At 43.5% G+C, this 22,665-nt stretch overlaps 1 protein-coding gene across 2 annotated transcripts in view; it reads left to right on the plus strand.

Annotated features, from left to right (window-relative positions):
• LOC135536577 (coiled-coil domain-containing protein 85A-like) overlaps positions 1–22,360 on the plus strand; it is a 36,243-nt gene extending 13,883 nt beyond the window's left edge. The window contains exons 3-4 of one of the 2 annotated variants that reach the window (XM_064962873.1): positions 19,916–19,973; positions 21,030–22,360. In XM_064962873.1, the coding sequence (XP_064818945.1) occupies positions 19,916–19,973; positions 21,030–21,048 (77 nt within the window). In that variant the 3' untranslated portion in view covers positions 21,049–22,360. The remainder of the gene's footprint in view (positions 1–19,915; positions 19,974–21,029) is intronic. The other variant, XM_064962878.1, reaches the window with a different exon arrangement.
• Positions 22,361–22,665: the final 305 nt, after the last annotated feature.

The following is a 22,665-nucleotide window of genomic DNA, read 5'->3' on the forward strand; positions in this document are numbered from 1 at the left end:
AAGATCTCGTACAACACTGTGCACTACTCCCTTCACAGAACAGCGCAAACTGTCTCTAACCAGAATAGAAAGAGGAGTGGGAGGCCCCGGTGCACAACTGATCAAGAGGACAAGTACATTAGAGTGTCTAGTTTGAGAAACAGACGCCTCACAAGTCCTCAACTGGCAGCTTCATTAAATCGTTCCCGCAAAACACCAGTCTCAACATCAACAGTGAAGAGGCAACTCCGGCGACTCCGGGATGAACACAGGAGTGATGGTTGCTGATACTGGGCCTCTGTACACCTATGTAGATATTCCATAAAAAAATTGCCGTTTCCAGCTACAATAGTCATTTACAACATTAGCAATGTCTACACTGTATTTCTGATCAATTTGATGTTATTTTAATGGACAAAAAATGTGCTTTTCTTTCAAAAACAAGGACATTTCTAAGTGACCCCAAACTTTTGAACGGTAGTGTACTTTTTCTTTTCCAGCGAATCACGGGGATCTGGGCCTGGTCGGGTGTCTAGTATATCCCTCGTGTCCAACTAATTGAAGAACTCCTCGTCCAATTTGAGGTGAGTAATCCCAGTTCTGATGTCCAGAAGCTCTTTTTGGTCGTAAGAGAAGAAACATCATGTACCGAACAACTTACGAACAACGCGAAAAAACAAACAAAATAAGCATGGTTGGTTAAGAGCCGATAAGACGGCGGCCCTACCCTCCGGTGCCATCTTGCTTGTCAGTGGATGCACTACAAAGGGAACAGGGTGCCATTTGGGACACAGAGAGTGTGTGAAGCCTCAGTGGTAATGCAGACTGTCTGGAAGTAGTCACAGAGGGACAGAGTTTATTAGGTTGAGTGGAGGTTTTCTGGCAATACTCTGTAGGTGTGAAAAGCATTTTTCTCTTCCGTCTCCTCTCTCTCCCTCTCTCTTCCTTCACCCTCCCGTGCAAAGGGGAAGCCTGTGGTTCAACAGCCTCTCTCCCTCTCTCTTCCTTCACCCTCCCGTGCAAAGGGGAAGCCTGTGGTTCAACAGCCTCTCTCCCTCTCTCTTCCTTCACCCTCCCGTGCAAAGGGGAAGCCTGTGGTTCAACAGCCTCTCTCCCTCTCTCTTCCTTCACCCTCCCGTGCAAAGGGGAAGCCTGTGGTTCAACAGCCTCTCTCCCTCTCTCTTCCTTCACCCTCCCGTGCAAAGGGGAAGCCTGTGGTTCAACAGCCTCTCTCTCTCTCTCTCTCTTCATTCACCCTCCCGTGCAAAGGGGAAGCCTGTGGTTCAACAGCCTCTCTCTCTCGCTCTCTGTGTGACCTTGGGATATACTCCCCTTTGACTTGAGCTCTAAATATAGCAGCGGACCAATGCCCCTCCTGTTTACCCCGATACCTTTCCCCTGCATTCAGACACACACACATTTCATTCATTTAGCAGATGCTCTTATCCAGAGTGATTTACAGGAGAAATTAGGGTTAAGTGCCTTGCTCAAGGGAACATCAACAGATTTTTCACCTAGTCGGCTCTGGGATTCGAAACCAGTGACCTTTCGGTTCCTTGCCCAATGCTCTTAACCGCTAGGCTACCTGCCACCCTCACATACACACACAGACCTGTGTGCAAGCGTTCAAACACACACACACCTACACGCACACACATCTGCGCACACACACACGCATTCCAGAAATAAACTAATTTCAATGTCCCATCTAGATGTCAATCATTGTTGAATGCTGAATTGTCTCTCTGAAATTGAATTGATCTAAATTGAGATTTTAGTTTCTGATCAATTTTTCCCATGATATTACTTTCTCTAGAGTATCGCTTTATTTATGGATGCTCTTATTGTATTTTGGGGGTCCAAGGTGAGCTTCTACTTTATTGAAAAGATATACAGTACTGACTGACTGGCTGATGGAACCTATTTTTTTGCGCATATTGAGACAACTATTTTACAATCTGTACAATACTGTATTGGTTGTAGAGAAAGCATCCATTAGATTGAAGTCATATTGCTGCCCAAGAATGTCTATAGTGACAGAACAATTACTGTAGTCTGGCCTCTGCTCTGATGTGTGTGTGTGTGTGTGTTCCTCTCTCTCTAGTCTCCACGCTCAATCTGTCAGGGAAAAGTACCAGGATGTTTCTCCCTCTTCCTAATTGGTCGAAAGTGTTGAATCACCTGTCTGAGGAGTAGCACCATCACTAAGCCTTGTTTCAGAACACACACACACACACACACACACACACACACACACACACACACACACACACACACACACACACACACACACACACACACAGAGTGGATTAGAGAGAGAGAGTGTGTTGTCACTCTTCCTCTCTTCTCTTCTTCCTCGCAAGTCTGCCAAAAGATGTCACACTCACAAGCTATGTTCATGTGCGAACAAATTCGTAGCTGATAGTTTAAGCTACAGGGAATCCAACATTTAGTCACTGATTCTTTGTTTGGAGATATGGGAGTGTTTGGCAGACATTTGTCACATGGATTAGTATAATCAAAAAGTATTAGATGTTCTTAACATACACCTTACCTCTTGCACTTCGGAGATGTAGCTATTTAACAGAGCTGGTTTGGCACTACGCACACTCGTGTGCTGAGTAACCTTGCCTAAGACCTGAAGACTCAGAGGGCTAACATCAGAGGACCAACATAATCTCATGGTACCCAGGAGACCGGGTTTGAATTACGGTCTTTCATTTTCTATTTGTTTGTGTTCACGTCTAGGACACATAACCTTATAACAACAACCAACGTTCCTTCGGAGCACACATTATAGCAACAACCGACGTTCCTTCAGAGCACACATTATAGCAACAACCGACATTCCTTCAGAGCACACATTATAGCAACAACCGACGTTCCTTCAGAGCACACATTATAGCAACAACCGACGTTCCTTCGGAGCACACATTATAGCAACAACCGACGTTCCTTCGGAGCACACATTATAGCATAGCAACAACCGACGTTCCTTCAGAGCACACATTATAGCAACAACCGACGTTCCTTCGGAGCACACATTATAGCAACAACCGACGTTCCTTCAGAGCACACATTATAGCAACAACCGACGTTCCTTCAGAGCACACATTATAGCAACAACCGACGTTCCTTCAGAGCACACATTATAGCAACAACCGACGTTCCTTCGGAGCACACATTATAGCAACAACCGACGTTCCTTCGGAGCACACATTATAGCAACAACCGACGTTCCTTCAGAGCACACATTATAGCAACAACCGACGTTCCTTCGGAGCACACATTATAGCAACAACCGACGTTCCTTCGGAGCACACATTATAGCAACAACCGACGTTCCTTCGGAGCACACATTATAGCAACAACCGACGTTCCTTCAGAGCACACATTATAGCAACAACCGATGTTCCTTCAGAGCACACATTATAGCAACAACCGATGTTCCTTCAGAGCACACATTATAGCAAGAGTGTTATTTTGCTGATAACCTTAATGTCTGCTCTCTTTGGACAACTGTGTGTGCGCGCATGCATGCGTTCATGGCAATGTGTGTGTGTGTGTTTAACACAGAGATGTTTAGCAGATTACTATTAATGTTAAACTAAAAAAAATATATTTTAGGTGTCGTTCTCACAGGTAAAAGGTTTCCACTTTTGGAGTTGAGGCGAAACATTTTATTACGGCACTTCAGTGTGAAAATGACATGGAGAATTGAATTGTAGCTAAACTATATTGAAGAGTAAGTCCAGATATTGTGATCTTTACAGATTAAAACCAGGCATTTCTTAGTTAAAGGCCTCAACTGTCACCTTTACACCCCTGCCCTGTGGTCAGTAGTGGAGGGGACCAATTCCAAGCATTTGCTCCCAGATCTCATCGCAAGCTCCTGAGATACGTGATAACTGTTCCAGAGTCAGGCCTGGGCCGTTGACACGCAATCTCATTCCAGCAACAGAGAGAATAGACTGTCAGTGTGTTCCCCCCTGGTCTTCTCTCTCCCCCGGTGTGGCGTGCCAATGAGAGATGGACCAGTGGGCAGAGACAAATCAGATCTAAACCTAACGGCAGACATGATGGAGAGGGGGGGGGAGGGAGGTGAGAGAGGGGAGAGACGTTGAAGAGAGGAGGGAGAGAGGGGAGATAGGATGGGGAGAGTGGATGAAGAGGATGGAGAGAGGGGAGAGTGGATGAAGAGAGGGGAGAGAGGAGGGAGAGACGGAAGAGGGGGAGAGAGGAGGGAGAGACGGAAGAGGGGGAGAGAGGAGGGAGAAAGGGGAGAGAGGAGGGAGAGAGGGGGTTGAGAGAGGGGAGAGAGGGGGTTGAGAGAGGGGAGAGAGGTTTAAGAGAGGGTAGAGAGGAGGGAGAGAGGGAAGAGAGGTTGGAGAGAGGGGAGGGAGAGAGCAGGGAGAGGGGAGAGAGGTTGAAGAGAGGGTAGAGAGGAGGGAGAGAGTGGAGAGGGGAGAGAGAGGGGAGGGGGGAGAGAGGAGGGAGAGAGGATGGAGAGAGGGGTGAGGAGGGAGAGATGATGGAGATAGGGGAGAGAGGATGGAGAGAGGGGAGATACAGGCATCAATTCCAGTGGAGAAATAACCTGGAGGAATTATTTTTTATTTTTTCATAATTTGAAGACCTGGAGGTGACCTTGACTTTATGTTTTAGAGAAAGATGTTTTTGTCATTTCTGGTAGATGGATTCAGTTCAAAGCAGTTCAATTCATACGATCTTCAGCATTGCTCATCTTGGATGTTAATACCAGGTTGTGACAGTTTGTGTCATTCCTGGTGGGCAAGAAGTAGTTGAATTAATGTCAACCTGAATGTCATCCATCTTGGAAGAGACGTTCACAACGAGTATCTGAACTCACCTCGCTTTCACATTCTCTGTTGCTTGCCAACTGGCTTCCACTGCTGTTAACAATGCTATCTTGACGAGCATCAGTATGTTATCTAACAGTTTGATCAATGATCAAGGGACACCTCCCAGAGTTATATTGTCTCCAGTAACAACATCTATCTGGTCTCACCAAAGTCTGATACCATCTATCACAACAGAACAGGGACGGGAAGAGAGATAACACATAATTAAAGGTACAGTATGGGATCTGGGCATCTGTTCCTCAGTTCAATTCAGGGCTGCCGTTTTGTTTTTTTGTTTTAAATCCCAGAATGTAGCTTTAAGATAACGTAGGATGTCAAAGCTAAGCACAGACCACATTATTCAACATTTTTATCACATCCCCTCAATGTAGCTTCTAATCTTTTCAGTGCGTTCATTATCTGTTTGTTTTAATGCTTTCTATGTTTCAGACAAGATGGTATGTACAGTTGAAGTCGGAAGTTCACATCCACTTTAGCCAAATACACTTAAACTCAGTTTTTCACAATTCCTGACTTATTATCCTACTAACAATTCCCTGTCTTAGGTCAGTTAGGATCACCACTTTAAGATTGTTAAATGTCAGAATAATAGTAGAGAGAATGATTTATTTCCACTTTTATTTCTTTCATCACATTCCCAGTGGGTCAAAAGTTTGCATTCACTCAATTACAGTGCCTTGCGAAAATATTCGGCCCCCTTGAACTTTGCAACCTTTTGCCACATTTCAGGCTTCAAACATAAAGATATAAAACTGTATTTTTTTGTGAAGAATCAACAACAAGTGGGACACAATCATGAAGTGGAACGACATTTATTGGATATTTCAAACTTTTTTAACAAATCAAAAACTGAAAAATTGGCCATGCAAAATTATTCAGCCCCTTTACTTTCAGTGCAGCAAACTCTCTCCAGAAGTTCAGTGAGGATCTCTGAATGATCCAATGTTGACCTAAATGACTAATGATGATAAATACAATCCACCTGTGTGTAATCAAGTCTCCGTATAAATGCACCTGCACTGTGATAGTCTCAGAGGTCCGTTAAAAGCGCAGAGAGCATCATGAAGAACAAGGAACACACCAGGCAGGTCCGAGATACTGTTGTGAAGAAGTTTAAAGCCAGATTTGGATACAAAAAGATTTCCCAAGCTTTAAACATCCCAAGGAGCACTGTGCAAGCGATAATATTGAAATGGAAGGAGTATCAGACCACTGCAAATCTACCAAGACCTGGCTGTCCCTCTAAACTTTCAGCTCATAAAAGGTGAAGACTGATCAGAGATGCAGCCAAGAGGCCCATGATCACTCTGGAAGAACTGCAGATATCTAAAGATGAGGTGGGAGACTCTTTCCATAGGACAACAATCAGTCGTATATTGCACAAATCTGGCCTTTATGGAAGAGTGGCAAGAAGAAAGCCATTTCTTAAAGATATCCATAAAAAGGGTCATTTAAAGTTTGCCACAAGCCACCTGGGAGACACACCAAACATGTGGAAGAAGGTGCTCTGGTCAGATGAAACCAAAATTGAACTTTTTGGCAACAATGCAAAATGTTATGTTTGGCGTAAAAGCAACACAGCTCATCACCCTGAACACACCATACCCACTGTCAAACATGGTGGTGGCAGCATCATGGTGTGGGCCTGCTTTTCTTCAGCAGGGACAGGGAAGATGGTTAAAATTGATGGGAAGATGGATGGAGCCAAATACAGGACCATTCTGGAAGAAAACCTGATGGAGTCTGCAAAAGACCTGAGACTGGGACGGAGATTTGTCTTCCAACAAGACAATGATCCAAAACATAAAGCAAAATCTACAATGGAATGGTTCGAAAATAAACATATCCAGGTGTTAGAATGGCCAAGTCAAAGTCCAGACCTGAATCCAATCGAGAATCTGTGGAAAGAACTGAAAACTGCTGTTCACAAATGCTCTCCACCCAACCTCACTGAGCTCGAGCTGTTTTGCAAGGAGGAATGGGAAAAAATTTCAGTCTCTCGATGTGCAAAACTGATAGAGACATACCCCAAGCGACTTACAGCTGTAATCGCAGCAAAAGGTGGCGCTACAAAGTATTAACTTAAGGGGGCTGAATAATTTTGCACGCCCAATTTTTCAGTTTTTGATTTGTTAAAAAAGTTTGAAATATCCAATAAAAGTCGTTCGACTTCATGATTGTGTCCCACTTGTTGTTGATTCTTCTCAAAAAAATACAGTTTTATATCTTTATGTTTCAAGCCTGAAATGTGGCAAAAGGTCGCAAAGTTCAAGGGGGCCGAATACTTTCGCAAGTCACTGTAGTATTTGGTAGCATTGCCTTAAACAATTTAATCTTGGGTCAAACATTTCAGGTAGCCTTCCACAAGCTTAAGTTGGGTGAATTTTGACCCATTCCTTCTGACAGAGCTGGTGTAACTGAGTCAGGTTTGTTGGCCTCCTTGCTCGCACACGCTTTTTCAGTTCTGCCCACAAATATTCTATGGTTTGAGGTCAGGGCTTTGTGATGGCCACTCCAATACCTTGACTTTGTTATCCTTAAGCCATCTTGTCACAACTTTGGAAGTATGCTTGTATCATTGTCCAATTGTCCATTTAACTTCCTGACTGATGTCTGAAATGTTTCTTCAATATATCCACATCATTTTCCTTCCTCATGATGCCCTCTATTTTGTGAAGAGCACAAGTTCCTCCTGCAGCAAAGCATCCCCACAACATGAGGCTGCCACCGTCGTGCTTCACGGTTGGGATGGCGTTCTTTGGCTTGCAAGCCTCCCTCTTTTTCCTCCAAACATAACGATGGTCATTATGGCCAAACAGTTCTATTTTTGTTTCATCTGACCAGAGGGCATTTCTCCAAAAAGTACGATCTTTGTCCCCATGTGCAGTTGCAAACCATAGTCTGACTTTTTATGGAGGTTTGGAGCAGTGGTTTCTTCCTTGCTGAGCGGCTTTTCAGGTCATGTCGATATAGGACTCGTTTTACTGTGGATATAGATACTTTTGTACCTGTTTCCTCCAGCATCTTCACAAGGTCCTTTGCTGTTGTTCTGGGATTGATCTGCACTTTCCACACCAAAGTACATTAATCTCTAGGAGACAGAACACGTCACCTTCCTGAGCGGTATGACGGCTGTGTGGTCCCATGGTGTTTATACTTGCGTACTATTGTTTGTACAGATGAACGTGGTACCTTCAGGCATTTGGAAATTGCTCCCAAGGATGAACCAGACTTGTGGAGGTCTACATTTTTTTTCTGATTTCTTGGCTGATTACTTTTGATTTTCCCATGATGTCAAGCAAAGAGGCACTGAGTTTGAAGGTAGGCCTTGAAATACATCCACAGGTACACCTCCAATTGACTCAAATGATGTCAATTAGCCTATCAGAAGCTTCTAATGCCAAGACATAATTTTCTGGAATTTTCCAAGCTGTTTAAAGGCACAGTCAACTTAGTGTATGTAAACTTCTGACCCACTGGAATTGTGATACAGTGAATTATAAGTGAAATGATCTGTCTGTAAACAATTGTTGGAACAATTAATTGTGTCATGCACAAAGTAGATGTCCTAATCGACTTGCCAAAACTATAGTTTGTTAACAAGAAATTTGTGGAGTGGTTGAAAAACATGTTTTAATGAGTCCAATGTAAGTGTATGTAAACTTCCGACTTCAACTGTATGTGCTCATCATTTGATCGGGATGGATCTGTGATGTGTCTGAGCCAAATGCCTGTAAGCATAATAATTATGTACATTTTCACTGGAAAACCACATTTTTTTACTAAACTTGACATCGGAAGGATTTGCATCAAGGTCAAACGCCTGATTTCCTGTGTCTAGCATACTGTCTGCTTCTCTGTACTGTAGAGAGATTTCTTCCTCTTGATAGGACACCATTACGAGCAGCAGCCTGCAGATAATGGCTACTGTATCTCATTACCCCCCATTGCTAGAGTCCAACTCGCTATTTTCCTCTCCTCTGCACGGTTACAGCCAAATAACATTTGTCTTGGCTCTTAGAGGAACTTTCGCTGCAGGTGAAACATATAATTGCGAGTGTTTCTTGCTCGACTTTTAGTCAAGAAAATTGCTGGCGTGACTTCTGAGGCTCTGATTGGTCTGTCTTTCCAAGGGGAGGTCATGGATACATGACCTTGGTGCTGAGGCTGAGGGATTTGCTGCAGTGCTGTTGTTCAACTGGCGTTTGTCAAGAAGCGTGTGCGCATGTGCACATGCAAGTGTGTGTGTCTTCGTCTGTCCGTGTGTGTGTTGAACTGGCTTTCATCAAGAGTACTCCCTCGTTGAGTTGTGTAATCCCCCTCCTGCCTCTTCTCCCAGTGCTGAGATAGGAGTGTGAATCTCACCCTGGCTGCACCGTGTTAGAAGAGCCCTCGTTGATCACAGTGAGAATGAGATGCTATGGGAAAGACAGAGACGAGGTGCTATCTCAGAAAGACATAGATGTTATATGGGAAGGAGATATCTTCTGTATCTACTAACGGTATAGATGTTGCTGTTATGACATCATCACCACATCTGTCTGCATTGTGTTCATCAGAATGTCTTAGTTTTTTTTTCAATTGTGTTTTCTGTCTTTAAAGCGTTTCTTTGGTAGATTACACAAAACTGGCCCTTTAGACCCCAGCTTTAGACTATTGCTGTGATTAGAGGTCGCCTGATTAATCGGAATGGCCGATTAATTAGGGACGATTTCAAGTTTCCATAACAATCGGAAATCTGTATTTTTGGACACCCCGATTTGGCCAATTTAAAACATTTTTTTGTACACCTTCATTTAATCTTTATTTAACTAGGCAAGTCAGTTAAGAACAAATTCTTATTTTCAATGACGGCCTAGGAATGGTGGGTTAACTGCCTTGATCAGGGGCAGAACCACAGATTTTCACCTTGTCTGCTCGGGGGATCCAATCTTGCAACCGTACAGTTAACTAGTCCAACGCTATAACCAACCACCTGCCTGTCATTGCACTCCACAAGGAGACTGCCTGTTATGCGAATGCAGTAAGCCAAGGTAAGTTGCTAGCTAGCATTAAACTTATCTTATAAAAAACAATCAATCAATCATAATCACTAGTTAACTACACATGGTTGATGATATTACTCGTTTATCTAGCGTGTCCTGCGTTGCATATAATCTGACTGAGCGTACACGCATACAAGTATCTGACTGAGCGGTGGTAGGCAGAAGCAGGCTCGTAAGCATTCATTCAAACAGCACTTTCGTGCGTTTTGCCAGCAGCTCTTCGTTGTGCTTCAAGCATTGCGCTGTTTATGACTTCAAGCCTATCAACCCCCGAGATGAGGCTGGTGTAACCGATGTGAAATGGCTAACTAGTTAGTGGGGTGCGCACTAATAGCGTTTCAAACTTCACTCGCTCTGAGACTTGGAGTGGTTCTTCCCCTTGCTCTGCATGGGTAACGCTGCTTCGAGGGTGGCTGTTGTCGTTGTGTTCCTGGTTCGAGCCCCGGGAGGAGCGAGGAGAGGTACGGAAGCTATACTGTTACACTGGCAATACTAAAGTGACTATAAGAACATCCAATAGTCAAAGGTTAATGAAATACAAATGGTATAGAGAGAAATAGTCCTATAATTCCTATTGTGGCAAACCTCTTCAAGGTTAGGAGCGTTTGTCACAAACTAAGTGGTAAACTGTCACCAAATCACCTAAGAATGAGAGTTCTTTCGAACAGGACAGTACCTGTGTGTTTGTTTCTCCATCCTGGTCCACCCAGGCCGTAGGCGAGGTCAAGGATAGCAGGGTTCGGTACACGAATCGGGTTCTCGGTAGGTCCAGGTCCAAACGCCAACAGGTAAGTCCAAAACAGTCCAGCTCATACACGGTAAATCCAGCCAATCTCTATTGTCTCTTTCTCTATTGTTCATAGATCCTTCCAGCACTCTCTTCTTCTCTTCCTGGTTTTTCTTGACCCTTTATCTGTGGGTTGGCTCCACCTTCTGAGGGTTCCCCTTGCTTCTGGGACTTGTAGTTTTGGTGGTCGGCCATTTTGTGATCTGTAGTTCTGACAGGGGTGGCCATTTTAGTGATCGGGCAGAGCCCGTTTATTAGTTCTGCTCTCACATATCTGCCATTTACCACTCGACCCCCTTCTTTGCCACACTATATTAACTACAACCTAAAACCTCTTACCTGGGAATATTGAAGTCTCATGTTAAAAGGAACCACCAGCTTTTCATATGTTCTCATGTTCTGAGCAAGGAACTTAAACGTTAGCTTTCTTACATGGCACATATTGCACTTTTACTTTCTTCTCCAACACTTTGTTTTTGCATTATTTATTTGAGGCTACATTGATTTTATTGATGTATTATATTAAGTTCAAATAAGTGTTCATTCAGTATTGTTGTAATTGTCATTATTACAAACACATTTTTAAAAATCGGCCGATTAATCGGCGGCGGCATTTTTGGTCCTCCAATAATCGGTCTAGCTATGATTGCCTATTATTCCCATATGAAATAGAACAAAAGCTTTAGATTGAAGGGAAATACAGCGATGCCACAGCTACTGAAGAACTGCATGAGATAGAGAGGGCAAAATAAGAGTGTAAACAATTTACCTCCTTAGGAAGTGGATAACCAAGGTATTGAGTTGAGACTGCGTGTATCACGCCCTGACCGTAGAGGGCTTTTTATGTCTCTATTTTTGGTTTGGTCAGGGTGTGATTTGGGTGGGCATTCTATGTTCATGTTTCTATGTTTTCTATTTCTTTGTGTTCGGCCAGGTATGGTTCTCAATCAGGGACAGCTGTCTATCGTTGTCTCTAATTGGGAATCATACTTAGGTAGCTTTTTCCCCTCCTTCCTTGTGGGAACTTGTTCTTCGTTTGTGTGCAGATAGTTTGCACAAGGAAGCAGTTCGGTCGTTGTTCTCTTTATTGTTTTGTTTTGTCTAAAGTTTCACTTCAGTAATAAAGATTATGTGGAACTCAAGGAACGCAGCGCCTTGGTCTCATCCTTCTTCATACGACGACTGTTACAGCGTGTGTGTGTGTGTGTGTGTGTGTGTGTGTGTGTGTGTGTGTGTGTGTGTGTGTGTGTGTGTGTGTGTGTGTGTGTGTGTGTGTGTGTGTGTGCGCGATTTGTGGAGAGAAACTCATTAAAGTTAGACCCTGGGCACTGGAAGAAACAGTGGTAGAGTGGTGCATTGTGGGAAGCTCGGAGGCTAACGTTGGGGTAACACTGTCGTCAACAGTGGGGAGAGGTTGCCAATAACGTGGTCCCTTCCTTGTTTATAATTTATCACCAATGAGAGGTTACCGTGGGCTACTGTGTTTGTCTCCGAAACTAGGACAACAGCAGTTTATCTTACAAATGTACGCTTCAATATTTAATTTGCCTTTTGAGAGTCATTTCTGAAACATGCCTCTGTACAACTAAGAAGGAAGTGACCATTTTTGAATACAGGGTCGTATTCCTTACGGCACTTAACGAAAACGTTCTGAGACGGAAAACAAAAAAGATAATTTCTTATTGGATTCTTAACGAGCATTACTTATAAGTCCAAGCAGACCCTCCCCGTGTTAGTCTGTTTTCGTCCGTGTGGGGCCTAATGAATACAACCCAGAGTGACCATGAAGTAACCATCTTTGAATGCACAGGGTTATAGCCTATATTAAGCCACGAAATGAGGCAAACAGATGAGCACAATTAGTTGAAGGAGTACTGCTTACTGTGTGTGTTTATTTCCCCCTACTGCCCCCCCCCCCCAGCAAAGATTCAACATTCATATGATCACTGTAAAAATAGGTCCTAAACTGTAATCCACACGATATGGCGTCTGCACCATGAGTGTGTGCGTCAGTGTGTGTGCGTCTATTAATGTCTCTGTGTCTCAGTCTGTCTCTTGATTGGAGGTAGTGATAAGTAGAACTGAGATCAGAGGAGCAGCAGAACAGAAGAGCTGAATGATAGTGAATTCCACAGTTTGGTTTCTTAAGGACCTGTCGGCTGTCTGCTGCTAAGCCCAGGACTCAGTATCCGACTGTACACACACACACACACACACACACACACACACACACACACACACACACACACACACACACACACACACACACACACACACACACACACACACACACACTTCCAGGCATGGTCAACCTCATTAGCCAGCTCCACTCTGGTGAGTTCCACGCTCCAATCACCCACAGTCAAGCTTCCACAGCCCAGACTGTGTGTGTGTGTGTGTGTGTGTGTGTGTGTGTGAGTGTGAGAGTGTGTGTGTACAGTCAGATACTGAGTCCTGGGCTGAGCAGCAGACAGCCGACAGGTCCTTAAGAAACCAAACTGTGGAATTCACTATCATTCAGCTCTTCTGTCACACAATTGAACTGTGCTACGGCATAAAGATAACATCTTTACTGTATGTTGTAACACACAGTATCTTACATTACTAACATATACATTACATACAGAACAGTAGATGTCATGTTTAGCATTCTCATCCTCATCCTATGAGAACTAACCTGAAACAACACCACTGCTGGAGAGAGAGAGACAGAGAGAGAGGGGAGAGAGAGGGGAGAGAGAGAGACATAGGGGGGGGGAGAGGAGAGGCAGAGAGGAGAGAAATTGAGATACAGAGAGAGAGAGAGGGTTGGATTGCTACTCCACAACGTTATGTAAAGGAGATAATTCTAGCTTCCTGGAATCACTCTCTCATTCTCATCTGCAAATGTAACACATTTGGATGCCCTGAACAATACATACAGTACCCTACAGTACAGTACATAGATGCAGTGCAGTGAGTGCATAGTTGCAGATGCATTTCTCCTAAACAATGCCCCAAGGCATCGGTGTTCTTTTTCAGCTCGTACTCCTTTTTCCCTGGTAATGTAGCTGGACAGTTCATGTACTGTAAAGGTTACAATATAACCTATATTCAGCCTAGTGATGCTGTAGGGACATTTTAGTTATGGTAGATGTTCAGCAGCTGGTAGAGCATGACCCTTGTAGCGCCAGGGTAGTGGGTTCGATTCCCGGGAACACCCATACTTAAAATGTATCCAGGCATGACTAAATCATCTAGTAATTGGCATATATTATTATATATTATATGTAACTGTGTCTGCCTAAGGGGCAGACTGACTGACTGACAGACAGACAGACCGGCCGCTAGCTAAGCGGAAGGTCACTGATCTACAGTGCATCTCTCTGGATCATTTAACTATTTGATTTCGAATTTTCGGACCCTGTTCACTCAAAAATATCAAATAATGATTTGATAAAATATTGAATTTGGCCTTTACTACTGTAGCCCATAGAAACGCATTGATTAACACATTATCTAGAAGATGTAAGAAAGCTCGGGATTTAACCTCTTTTTTTGGGGGGGTAGGCACAAAGCTACCTCTATACTTCCAAATGGTATGGGTTACATTCAGACCAGTCCTGTGACACTGTGGGGGTCGTAGAGCAAAACGGAGAACACCGTCGGGTTCGTGAGAATCGGTTTCGGATGCTACAAACATAAGTTGGCACATCGACAGTACTGACTTCAGACGAGTCCCGTGACACGTGTGGGGGGCCGTTGAGCAGAATGGACGCTACAGATGTATTCGTGTGAAGACAGACTTTTGGGATGTCTCATGTTCTGAGAAGCACCGCTGTAGCTCGTCCACCTTCCACCGCAAATGCGGAAGGCTGCCATCGGCCGATGCGTTGGATTGAGATGCAGCCCGTGCAAAAATTATATCTCTAGTTTAAACTGAAGGATTTTGATGGAGATGTTTTGTATTATGTTACTTAGATTGACACACCGGTGAGTAGTTGGAGATGGAAGGGAGTTCCATGTGATCATGGCTCTGTATAAAATGTGCCGTGAATTCGTTTTGGATTGAGGGACTGTGAAGAGACCCCTGGTGGCATGTCTTTAAAAAATACAAAATATTTCACCTTTATTTAACCAGGTAGGCTAGTTGAGAACAAGTTCTCATTTACAACTGCAACCTGACCAAGATAAAGCAAAGCAGTGTGACAGAAACAACAACACAGAGTTACACATGGAATAAACAAGCGTACAGTCAATAACACAATAGGAGAAAAAAAATTAAGTCTATATACTGTGTGTGCAAATGGCTTGGGGAGGTATGGCAATAAATAGGCCATAGTAGCAAGTAATTACAATTTAGCAGATTAACACTGGAGTGATAGAGGAGCAGATGATGGTGTGTAAGTAGTGATACTGGTGTGCAAAAGAGCAGCAAAGTAAATAAAAACAATAGGGGAATGAGGTAGGTAGATTGGGTGGGCTATTTACAGATGGACTATGTACAGCGGCATCGATTGGTTAGCTGCTTAAATAGCTGATTTTTAAAGTTAGTGAGGGAAATGTAAGTCTTTAGCTTCAGCGATTTTTGTAATTCGTTCCAGTCATTGGCAGCAGAGAACTAGAAGGAAAGGCGGCCAAAGGAGGAGTTGGCTTTGGGGATGACCAGTGAGATATACCTGCTGGAGCATGTGCGACTTGTAGCGTACAGGTCGCAGTGGTGGGTAGTATATGGGGCTTTGGTGAAAAAACGGATGGCACTGTGATAGACTGCATCCACTTTGTTGAGTAGAGTGTTGGAGGCTATTTTGTAAATAACATCGCAGAAGTCGAGGATCGGTAGGATAGTCAGTTTTACGAGGAGTTTAACTTCCTCAACTTGACCATGATAACTGACTGTCTGGTGTTATACCTAGGAGTTTAACTTCCTCAACGTGACCATGATAACTGACTGTCTGGTGTTATACCTAGGAGTTTAACTTCCTCAACGTGACCATGAAAACTGACTGTCCAGTGTCATACCTAGGAGTTTAACTTCCTCAACGTGACCATGATAACTGACTGTCCAGTGTTATACCTAGGAGTTTAACTTCCTCAACGTGACCATGATAACTGACTGTCTGGTGTTATACCTAGGAGTTTAACTTCCTCAACTTGACCATGATAACTGACTGTCTGGTGTTATACCTAGGAGTTTAACTTCCTCAACTTGACCATGATAACTGACCGTCCAGTGTCATACCTAGGAGTTTAACTTCCTCAACGTGACCATGATAACTGACTGTCTGGTGTTATACCTAGGAGTTTAACTTCCTCAACGTGACCATGATAACTGACTGTCTGGTGTTATACCTAGGAGTTTAACTTCCTCAACGTGACCATGATAACTGACTGTCTGGTGTTATACCTAGGAGTTTAACTTCCTCAACTTGACCATGATAACTGACCGTCCAGTGTCATACCTAGGAGTTTAACTTCCTCAACGTGACCATGATAACTGACTGTCTGGTGTTATACCTAGGAGTTTAACTTCCTCAACTTGACCATGATAACTGACCGTCCAGTGTCATACCTAGGAGTTTAACTTCCTCAACGTGACCATGATAACTGACTGTCTGTTGTTATACCTAGGAGTTTAACTTCCTCAACTCGACCATGATAACTGACCGTCCAGTGTCATACCTAGGAGTTTAACTTCCTCAACGTGACCATGATAACTGACTGTCTGGTGTTATACCTAGGAGTTTAACTTCCTCAACGTGACCATGATAACTGACTGTCCAGTGTCATACCTAGGAGTTTAACTTCCTCAACTTGACCATGATAACTGACTGTCTGGTGTTATACCTAGGAGTTTAACTTCCTCAACGTGACCATGAAAACTGACTGTCCAGTGTCATACCTAGGAGTTTAACTTCCTCAACGTGACCATGATAACTGACTGTCCAGTGTTATACCTAGGAGTTTAACTTCCTCAACGTGACCATGATAACTGACCGTCCAGTGTTATACCTAGGAGTTTAACTTCCTCAACGTGACCATGATAATTGACTGTCCAGTGTCATACCTAGGAGTTTAACTTCCTCAACTTGACCATGATAACTGACTGTCTGGTGTTATACCTAGGAGTTTAACTTCCTCAACGTGACCATGAAAACTGACTGTCTGGTGTTATACCTAGGAGTTTAACTTCCTCAACGTGACCATGATAACTGACCGTCCAGTGTCATACCTAGGAGTTTAACTTCCTCAACGTGACCATGATAACTGACCGTCCAGTGTCATACCTAGGAGTTTAACTTCCTCAACTTGACCATGATAACTGACTGTCTGGTGTTATACCTAGGAGTTTAACTTCCTCAACGTGACCATGATAACTGACTGTCTGGTGTTATACCTAGGAGTTTAACTTCCTCAACGTGACCATGATAACTGACCGTCCAGTGTCATACCTAGGATTTTAACTTCCTCAACGTGACCATGATAACTGACCGTCCAGTGTTATACCTAGGAGTTTAACTTCCTCAACGTGACCATGATAACTGACCGTCCACTGTTATACCTAGGAGTTTAACTTCCTCAACTTGCTCAGTGGCCACACCCTTTATACACGACTCCAGTTGAGTTTTAGGTCTTAGAGAATGTTTTGAAATACAATGTATTTAAGACCCGTTTATTATTAATCACCCATTCAGATTCAGAGGCTTTTCCCGTTGTGTTTTATGTCATTTGGTATTGTATTTTCTTTCTTCTTTTTGTTAAGTTTAGTCCATTGACAGAATGTCAACCAATCTGCTGAGCAGCCTGACTTGTTTGCTGCCTCTTGTGCATCATTTCTGGAGCGATAGAAAGGACCAAAGGGGTTGACTGGGTTGACTGGGTCCACATGGAAGAGTTGATGTGTTTCCTGCTTTGATTTAGACATAAATTATATCTCGAATCCACATTTTGATAATACACAGGTAGTTTGCAGCCAAGGGTAGGATTGGTCAAAATCTATAAATGTGATAACTTCCTTGAGTTCCTAAACATTGAGGGACAGTTTTCTAAACACAGATTAAGCCTAAATAAATAAAAAACACTTTTAATATAGTGTATTTCAATGCTTTTGAGTCAACGACTAAAGGCTTAATCTGGGTCTGGGAAACTCTCCCTGTCCTGAGCGTCAAAGTTTTTCTTTCAAAAAAAAGGTCACATTGGCTATTGCTAATTCGGTTTTACAAAAGGGTGTTTTGCCCTTTCTCTCTTTGTACTTTAGAAGAACGATCAGTTATGTAAAGTCATAATCAGTCTTAGTCCTTAGCTGCATGGAAAGTGTTAGATCCGGGAACCGCGATGTATTAGTGGGACCAGATTTTCTGCACAGCAAATCACACAAATCTTTTTGAGGAAAAGATAAATGAAGAGCCGTTCCGCTGAGCACAGAGGTGAAACTCTGGGAAAGTTAAGCTCCACTTTATTCTTGAATAATCACATCAACTATTCTTTCTGTGACCCCAAATCCAATTCCGGTCAGCGGTATAAAACCCAACCCTCTGAATATCTAAATGTTCTGAGGAACTGTTCCTCACTTTACCGTTCCTGTCAGGTTTGAATATATCTCCAATGTCATTGTGAATATTGGGAGAGTGATTCAGTTCGTGATCAGTTGAATCCATTACATCAGTTCTAGTCAGTTCATACTGGAAGGGGTCTCAGCATGTTGTCGGTATCAGTCCAGTTGATGCCAAACGTTCTCCAAACGTTACAACGTTACATCATCACCCTATCACAAGCCCGTGATTAAAACCGTACGATCACATGACCTGTGTCGCATTTCTGAGTTTGGGATTGGCTAATTCGTTTAAGGCTAATTGTTCCCACTCTCTTCCACATTAAGCTGTCAGCTTACAAATAGAATGACCCACCTATCACAGAACACCATGTCATCAGCAGTCTGCCTACCCTCCCTCACCTTTCTAATGTCACTATTAGCGTCTGGGTCAGACTACTGTCAGCTGCTTATACACTTAAAACGGAGTGTGTTCGTGTGTGTGTGTGTGTTGTTGTGTGTGTGTGTGAGTGTCTAACCCTCTTCACTCATAACGCCCCGAGGCTCCTTAGTCGTGAAATCAATTCCATTCCACACACCCTGACCTCCAAAACTTGAAGGGAGTTTTCATACATGATCTCTATCCTCACACACACACGCACACACAGACAGACACACACAAAAACAGTTTTAGCTATTTTCTCCCTCCCGTAGATAAATTGAGGCGTGCGTGCATGCGCGCACCTTTGATGGTGATGTGTGGACTAGCGTAGTGGACGCTTACAGTGGGATTTTTTTGTAGAAGTCTACAGTCACAAGATCTTATGAATAGTTAATAGGCAATAGAAGCCAGCCCAGAGAGCTGGGGGAGAGAATGTGCTGCAAACATTATTATAGTCGCAACAGTGGAGCAGAGAGAGAGAGTAAACTAAGAGGGCTAGTTCTGTATTGTTTTGAGACATCTGTGTTTGACAGAACTACTGTGTGCTGTCAGAATCAGTGTCACATTACAATGATGGGTGCTTGTGTTAATGTTATGTATTGTAGATATCTCACATCCTGTCAAAAGGAGTACAAGAGGAAATGGACTGAACTCCACAGGGCCTTGTTTGTTTTCACACCTTAACCCATTGGTACCTCTCTCCTCTTCCCCCCATATCTCTCTCACTCTCTCATCTTCCTTACTATTTGACTGTCCTCACCTTCTCTGTGTGTTTCATACTGCTGTGTGGCTATCAGATTGTGTACGCCTTTTTTGCGTGTACATTTGTGCACACCCACACAGGGGGAATAGGGTGGAAAACTATAGCAGAACTTATCCAAATTGACAGTTACTTAGCTGAGCCTGTGAAGGCTGGCTGACGTTACAGGAGGGTGGCCTGTCTGGTGGCTGTCAACTGCAGCGCTGCAGCAGAGGGTTGAAACAGTCGAGGGGGGGGGGGGACGCCTCAAAGCCTGTGCCCACACAGTCTGGAGTGGAGTTATCACACCAAACACACGATGGAGCGATCAAATAGAACGTTGTGATGTACCATCTATCACTATTAACTCAACAGTCACGTGCGGTATTGTCCCTCCCCTCTCCTGTTTCACTCCCCGCCACAGCTGTTTCATTGTCAAATGGGACGTTGTTTCATTTAACACCCAAACTGTAGAACTAAATGATCTGGCACTGAGCTACATCTATTCTGTTTCTCTCTCTCTCTCTCAGCTTTGATGTCAGCTGGATGCTGTACCACCAACTGTAGAAATGTGAAAATATGGGACAGGTAAGAATCATTCAATAAGACACATTTTAACTTTTTTGTAATTTAGCAGACGCTTAATCCAGAGCGATTTACAGTAGTGAGTACATGCATTTTCATACTTTTGCCCCTGTACTGGTCCCCCGTGGGAATCGAACACACAACCCTGGCTTTGCGAGTGCCATGCTCTACCAACTTTGCTCCCGAGTGGCGCAAGGCACTGCATCTCAGTGCAAGAGGTGTCACTACAATCCCTTGTTCGAATCCAGGCTGTGTCGTAAGGCGGTGCACAATTGGCCCAGCATTGTCCGGGTTTCGCTGGTGTAGACCGTCATTGTTCTTAAACTTGCCTGGTTAAATGAATACAAATATTTCAAAAAATATCCCTTCCTTCAACGTAGCCCTCAGCAAAACTTTACAAAGCCTGTATAAGCAGACCTGAACCAGAGGGAATAGAAGAATTGTAACTCTAGCTGTGTCATCCTATGAGTCAGAGAGAATACACCCAGTGTGGTAGCCTGGTCCCAGATCTGTTTGTGCTCTCTGGAATGCCAATGACCAGAAGTTGACAAGACACCACAAACAGATGTGGAACCAGGCTACCAGTGTGGTAACTAAGGTGTACATCACATCAGTTGGCCAATCTGGATGTATAATAATCAAGCTCTGTGGCAGACAGGGAGACTGTAGTGGGCTTGTAGTAATGAAGAGATAGAGGTGACCTTGCCATCTTAAATCTTGGCCCAGCGGGGAGGGAGCAGATGACTCTGTGTGTGTGTGTGTGTAGGTGGCTGTTTTAATATTGAATGATTCAGCGACAGGACATCCCCTCTCTCCTGGGGGATTGCACACCACCTTACATACACACAATCACTTCTTGATGTTTCATTCTGCCCAAAGATGGGACATACTCGTTTCCTGTTCTTTACTTTCTCAGAATTCCTCTCACCCTCTTTCTCGTATTCCCCCCTTTCTCGTTCTCTTTCTCGTTCTCTCTGCCTATTTAGTCACATCATAACAGTAAGTATATCATTGATGCATTCAAAGTATGCCTTAAACATGTCTTCTTCTCCCTCATAGCTTCGATGCATCTTCTTGACAACACTGCACCCCAGCTGGGACGTTTGGGGTGAGACGTATCTCCTCAACGGGGGGGATAAGGAGGGTCCAACACTCCTGCTGCCCTGGCCCAAACAGACACTAGGACAACTGGACACCCCTCTCCAAGATCCTGATGGTCTGTCCCATCCGTCCTCATATACTACTATCTTTTCATTTCTACATATCTAGAGTTCGGGACAATTTGGGGGGAAACTTGGGAATGCTACTAGGACGAATGGATGGCATTCCCAAAGACTGCCACAGCTAAATGGATGAGAGCGAGACTGGATACCGCATATGAGCTCCCTGCCAACCACCAAGACATGGCCTTCCTCCCAGAGAGGGAAAGAAGCAGGGGAAGAAGTGAAAAGAAGGAGAGAAGAAGAGGACCACTCCTCTCAGCTCATCAGTCTGGGGTTCTCTCTCTCTCTCTCTCTCTCTCTCCTATTCCTCCCTCTGCCTCTACCCTTTCTCTCTTATTATCTCTCTCTCTCTCTCCTGTTCCTCTTTCTCCCTCAGCCTCTTCCCTCTCTCTTAATCTCTATATCTTCCCATTCATTTCTTTCTTCTTCTCTTTCCTCTCTCTCCTGCTTTCTCGCTCTCTCCCACACCCCCTTCCTCCTTCCATCCCCCCCTCTCCCCCCTCCTTCCCCCCTATCTCCAGCAGCCTCCACAGATATTCATTATCTTCTTCTGTGTACTGAGACATTCGTAATCTAATGTTCCTCCCCTCGTCTGCAGCCACAAATCTAGATGATAAGATTATCCTATCCTCGCCCAGTCATCATCTCAAACTTTTGTTGACCAATTTCATTAAACAGAGTGAAAAAGCTGAAGTTTGTGTTAAAGGGAAAGTTCAGCGAAATTGCATATTTAGATATTTGTTTCCTCACCTTGAAAAGTTTCTCAAATATCTAATTTTGCTGAACTATCCCTTTTTTAGAAGTTCCTAGGCAATTACCCTCCACCACCAACATGCTGTGTCTTATTACAAAACTACAAAATGGCCGCCAATGTTAGCTTGTTGGGTAACGTTGTAGTTCTAACCAGATACAGTGTTACGGTGTTAGCCTAGTTTTCTTTTTTGTAAAATCTTGCTCCCTTCCGAGCACCTATATTTCCAGCTAGGGAGGTGAGTATACATTCTCCATGTTGTTTTATACAAGAAAGGTAAAGTCAAAGTACATAGTAGTTTATTGGGATTAGTTTTCTATATATATATATATATATAATGATTATTATTTTTGACTGGTATTAGAACAATTCTATGAAGATATCTGTGTATACAAAATAATAAAGATTCTTCTTTATGTAAACTTTGGTTTTTGGAAAACTTATTTTTGCATGATACTACTACGACTATACATGTAATTAAGGCTGGGATTCAATCCGATCGCGGGTTGTAGGCAATGCGACAATTTCTGAATGGGCCGACATGTGCCATGTTTACTGTGAATGCAATCTCTGCGAACACTGGAACATTGCCTACAACACCCAATCGGATTGAATCCCAGCCTTACCTTATTTTATGCAAAGATACTGTATGTCCTACGTTGTATAAAGACGACTATAATATTAATGTGCATTTGTATGAATTAGTCAAAGGTTCCACTTT

The sequence above is a fragment of the Oncorhynchus masou genome, chromosome 5 (genome assembly GCF_036934945.1).
Source record: "Oncorhynchus masou masou isolate Uvic2021 chromosome 5, UVic_Omas_1.1, whole genome shotgun sequence".
In the NCBI taxonomy this organism is placed as follows: domain Eukaryota; kingdom Metazoa; phylum Chordata; class Actinopteri; order Salmoniformes; family Salmonidae; genus Oncorhynchus; species Oncorhynchus masou.